Source organism: Vombatus ursinus, unplaced genomic scaffold (assembly GCF_900497805.2).
Source record: "Vombatus ursinus unplaced genomic scaffold, bare-nosed wombat genome assembly UNPS02014877.1, whole genome shotgun sequence".
NCBI lineage: Eukaryota > Metazoa > Chordata > Mammalia > Diprotodontia > Vombatidae > Vombatus > Vombatus ursinus.
In genome coordinates this window covers 379,889-385,318 of record NW_020954655.1, presented here as the reverse complement: position 1 = coordinate 385,318, position 5,430 = coordinate 379,889, and the positions used below count along the sequence as shown (strand labels likewise).

Below are 5,430 nucleotides of genomic sequence, written 5' to 3'. Positions count from 1 at the left end.
TTCCTACTATGACATTACATACCTCATACCATTTATCTGCTTCAAAGTACAGACTGATCCTGGGATATCCTTGGTGAAGTGGGACATTGGTAGCTTAGCAAGGATTAGAACTATAAAGCAGAGAGGATTCAATTTTCNCTCCTACTATGACATTACATACCTCATACCATTTATCTGCTTCAAAATACAGACTGATCCTGGGATATCCTTGGTAAAGTGGGACATTGGTAGCTTAGCAAGGATTAGAACTATAAAGCAGAGAGGATTCAATTTTCAATCAAAGTTTTAAAATCTCTTTTACGTGTGAGGTGCTGGAGGATGTTCAAAGATTAAGGTATGGTTCCTGCTCTCAAAGGGCTTACCATCTAGCAGACCTGATTAAGATATGGTTTCCTTCTCGGTGCTTTTGTCTTTCCAGATGTTTTTGCAGCAGTCAGCTGTCTCCCTAAGTTTCAGCAGCGTCCAGCGGCCAGAGTCTCAGCAGCAGCAGCAGCTACAACAGAGGTCAGGGGTTGTTTCCCAGACACAGCTTGTTCCTAGTTCTCAGCTTCCGGGGCAAATTTCGACTTCTCAAATAGCAAACCAGCAACTGCTACGGGAATCCAGTGTGATAGCAAGCCAGGTAACTATGCTTTTCTTTCAGATTCCATTATCCCAACAGGACAGGCAGATACCAATGAGTGAAGGCATGACTTATATTGATGGGGGAAGGGAGAAAGCTGGGGAGTAGAAGATAATTTGAAACTGAGTCAAAAGAAATGATCTTTTTTCAATAAGTTCTCATAAAAAAAAAGTAAGTTCCAAGGTTCATTTGGTCCCATATCTTAATAACTTCTTTCCCCCCCTCCCCTTCTTTTTTTCCTGATTTGCTTTGAAAGTTATCCTAGAACTAGCTTTTTCAGCCTTATTCCTAAATTGAGATGGCTAAAAAGGAGAGAGAAGAGCATCCTTCTAAATCTGCAAAGAGTCAAATCTAGGTTTGATATAAAGGAAAAGTTTCTAAGAATTAGGGCTACCTAAAAGTGGAAGTGGAATATATGACCTCAGATGGTCTTGAGTTCCCTCTCATTGGAGGCCTTCAGACAAAGACTGGATGACCCCTTATTGAGTATGTTTATAAGAGGGATTTTTGTTCAGGTACAGATTGGACTAGATGAACTCTAAGGCCTATCTCCCCTGAGATTCTGGATCCTAGAGATTCAGGTCCCCTTGTGTAAGCATCTGGATCTAAATGCTAGCCACACTCCTGATTTTGCAGACATAGGTTGGTGTAGGTCAGCTTTCCTTTGTCCCTTTTCCTGACACTGCCTGTGCTCTGAGAATTATCTGCCACACTTGTCTTTCTCAGATCCGTGCCCCTCTTACAAAGGCATCATCCAAAGACCCCTTGGGCTTGTCTTTTAGAGAGAGTCTAGTCTTACCCTACTCCTGAATGATGGAAAAACAGGCAGACAAGAGACCCGGCAGAAGCAGAACAGGATGAAAAATACCTTTCAGACCTCTTTTATTGAGACATCTTTGTCCTTAAAACTGTGCTCCAGGGTCAAAAGCCAATGAGAAGTACACAAGTCATGCAGGGAAATGGCCACTCTGTGAGCAGCTTAACCTCACAGTTCGGCAGCACAGCTTTACTTCCGCAAGCGCTGAGCCTGACCACGACTGGTTCTATCACCTCGGACACTGGACAGTGTCACCCCAGCCCAGACTTCAGCCATGATAGGCAACTCAGGTATGAACAATGCCTCTCTTCGGTTTTTGTTTATTTTTAAAATTAAATTATTGTTCAATTAACAAATGTGTATTTTCTATCCCTCCCATCTCCCCACATTGGGTTGGGGGTAGGAGGACAAAAATAAAGCCTTTGTAACAAATATATATAATCAAGCAAACCAAATCCCTACATTGGCCATGTCCAAAAGTGTGTGTCTCTTTCTACATATCTCTGACAGGAAATGAGTAGTGATCTTCAAGCATCTGGAATTAATGCCTTTCTTTGAAAAGTAACCGATAATCTGTCTTAAAGTGGTCCCTTAGATTTCCTTTCCACCGTGGAAGATGGAGGCAGATAAGGGAAATCCAGACATTCTTATGAAGCAAAAAGGTAGTTTCTGAGCTGTATGATACAGTGCAAAAGCCCAGTGGACAGACCAGCACTGCTAGATGCCTCCTAAGTAGGACACCAAGAAAAGTAAATTTAAGTTGAAACAGGAGGCATTTGAAGTAAGGGCAAACATACCAAGGATCAGTAAACACTATGATTGGCCAGGCATTACAAAGAGGGTGATGAAAATAATTCTCTCTCTCCTCCCAAAGACTGCTGCTTAGCCAACCAATCCAGCCAATGATGCCTGGGTCATGTGATGCAAGGAGGTCCTCAGACCCTGGCGGCACTGGACGACAAGTAAAGTAGGTGGCTGAGGGAAGGAGGGAGGAAGGAGGAAGGGAAGAGGGTAGAGGGAGAGTAGAAAACTGGATTGGAATCATATGATTTTCCTCCTACTCGAATCAGAATTGTTTTGATTCTGTATTTAGATGTTCTTGAGCCTTTTTAAAAAGGCCCCTATTCTGCAATCTCCTTCCATAACAACAACATGCTCCCTATATCCCCAGTTATTTAAATTAGTAAAATGTGGTACCGACTCCACATCATGGGGCTTACTCTTTAGACTCCCCAAGTCTGAAGAATCTCTACCCTCAGGGCATAAACTCCATTGGGCCCAGTCTAGCCACACTAACCCTGCAGGACCCTTTTCATGGTTTTTAACATTGATATCGAGAAGCAGCCTGGAATAATAGCTAGAGAGTGGCCTCTAGAGTCCACCTTCTCACACATACCAGAGATCGACCTGTCAATGCCTCAAGGAAATTCTTTAAGACTTTAAGGGAGAGTTGCTGCTCTGCTTTGGTAAAGGGAATTTTTTTACTGGGAGCTCCTTATAAGACACCAATGAACACAGATCTGGTCCCCACCCTATCCCCCCCCCCCCCCCCCCCCCCCGGCCAAAAAAAGTCCAACAGCCAAAAAGCCCCACTGACAGTAACTCTCTCTGCCAGCCTGTGGCACTGATGATATACCAGTAGGATATTAACAAACCTGTACAATTTATTTCCACCATCCATCCACAAAAATATTCTTCTCCTACCCCCACCCTCACCCCCTTGCCTATGCCAATAGTCCCGAGGATCAGAAAGAACTGTGTTTAACAGCACCATTAATTAACAGGGTCAGTATTACTGGCAACATGAAGTTGAATATGTGAAAAGCTATTGGAAAAATAAAATGTTTCCATGCCATGGAAGTGAAAGTGAAATAGAAATACCTGGCAGATGATGCCCTTTCCCTAAAATTCTGGCTTGATTTTTGGAAGAAGCCTCCCACTCAACAAAGAACCACACAGAGGCTCTGGAAGAGCCACCTACCTGCCTTGGAGACAGCTTCCACTGAACCCTCCATAGGCGCCCTTCCCAGGCTTCCCTTTTCTCCAACTCCATAATTCCCTTTGGAGCAATTCCATCAGCACTTTCCTCCCACCTCATAATCCTCCAGAGAACCCATCCTTGGTTCCTTTCCGGGGTATGTAAAGAATGACCCATTTCATAACAGTCTCGAATAACATCCAACCCCTGTCGCCCGATTTATTCGGGTCTCCTCTTCAACACACGGTAGCCTTCCTTTTAAACTCCCTATCCCCAAAGATTTAGCCAATGTTTCTGATTAAGTCGAGTTTTTAGCCTGTCCTGCCCAAGTGATCCAAGTAATTGGAGACAAACTCTTTCTGGTTATAATGATAGTAACAATACCTCCCAGTTTTAAAGCTCTTTAAGCAAAACATTTATGTTATCTCAGTTAATCTTCACAACAACCCTGTGAGGTTCATCCTCATTTTACAGATGATGAAACTGAGGCTGAGACTTGCCCAGGATCACACAATTAAATAACTGTCTGGGGTAGGATTTGAATTTAAGTGTTTCTTATTCCAAGTCCTTTACTCTATGCAGTGCTTCACCTAGCTGCTGGTTATGTTTGTTTCCAGCGAGGCTTAAAGTCAAGCCAATGAGTAGAGAAATTCTTTATTCTATGAATTCTGACTTTTTTAAAAGGCTAATTAGGTGACACATTGGAATGAGTGTTGAGCGAGGAAGACAAGTTCAAATTGGGCCTCAAATACTTACTAACTGTGTGAACCTGGACAAGTTAGGTAACTTCGTTCTGCCTTACGGGATAATAGCACCCTTCTCCCAGGATTGTTGAGAGGATCAGATGAGATAATAATTGTAAAGTACTTAGCACCGTGTATGAAACATAGTAAGCACTTTGTAAATGTTAGCTCTTTTTTCTAAAAAACAATAACTGACATTCCTATAGCAATTTATTTCATTTGCTCCTCACAAACTGAGATAAGTGAGATAAGTATATAGGCATTATTATCCCCATTTTACAGATGAGGAAACTGAGTGATTAAGTGGCTTGCTCATGATCACACAGCTAGTAAGGGTCAGAGACGGATTTGAACTTGAATCTGGCTTGACTCCAAATTCTGTCCATTATGCAACACCGCCTTTTCTGACTTGTTTTTTATGTTGTTATTTGTAGCCAATAGAATTCTGATCTTGATTATGTTTTTCTTTCCTCTCCCTCCTGAATTTCTATAGGACAGTAAGTTGACATCTTAGTGCCGGAGTCTTCTCAGTCATCCAGAATCTGTCTCCTCCAAATTCCTAGTCCAGTATCTGAAGCCTGTTAGGGCCACTTGTGAAATTCATATACATAGGGAGGGCTTCAGAGAAAACTCATTCAATATGATCTCAAGAAGATAAATTTCTTCCCTAGAAAAAAATTTACAGCTTTTTCAAATACCTAGAATTTTTTGAGACCCTCCCAGTGTTTCTCTGGTCTTCTCTCCATGTCTTGCTATCGACTTTGAATATCTCATTCTTAAAGCTATTTCTTTTTTTCTCTAAACCAAACAGATATCCTCAGAGCCCATCTGGATTTCCAAGTCTGGAAGTACAAACATCCAGCAGCAGCACCTCTACCCCTATTCTGCTGATGGGACAAGCTGTGTTGCACCCTGGTTTCTCTACCACACAGCCATCCCCCTTGCAGCCTCTGCAACCCCAGCAGCCACCACACTATCTGCAGGTAGGAGATGGACAGAGAGATGAGAGACTTCTGTAGGGATGGATCACACCAGGAAGAGATAATCGTTGACAAAGCCTGTTTCAACCCTTGGGTTTTTTTTCTTTTTTTTTTCTTTTTAATTTATTTATTTTTAGTTTTCAACATTCACTTCCTCAAGATTTTGAGTTCCAAATTTTCTCCCCATCTCATCTCTCCCCTCACCCCAAGATGGCATGCATTCTGTATAGCCCTTCCTCTAATCTGCCCTCCCTTCTATCTCTCCCCCACCTTCTCTTACCCCCTACCCC

General features: G+C 42.5%; 1 protein-coding gene across 1 annotated transcript in view; it reads left to right on the top strand.

The window, feature by feature from the left end:
* Nucleotides 1–5,430, top strand: part of NPAS2 (neuronal PAS domain protein 2) — a 238,145-nt gene that overhangs the window by 230,005 nt on the left and 2,710 nt on the right. The window contains exons 17-20 of the mRNA XM_027842576.1: nt 419–622; nt 1,542–1,729; nt 2,314–2,406; nt 4,972–5,143. Coding sequence (XP_027698377.1) covers nt 419–622; nt 1,542–1,729; nt 2,314–2,406; nt 4,972–5,143 — 657 coding nt within the window. The remainder of the gene's footprint in view (nt 1–418; nt 623–1,541; nt 1,730–2,313; nt 2,407–4,971; nt 5,144–5,430) is intronic.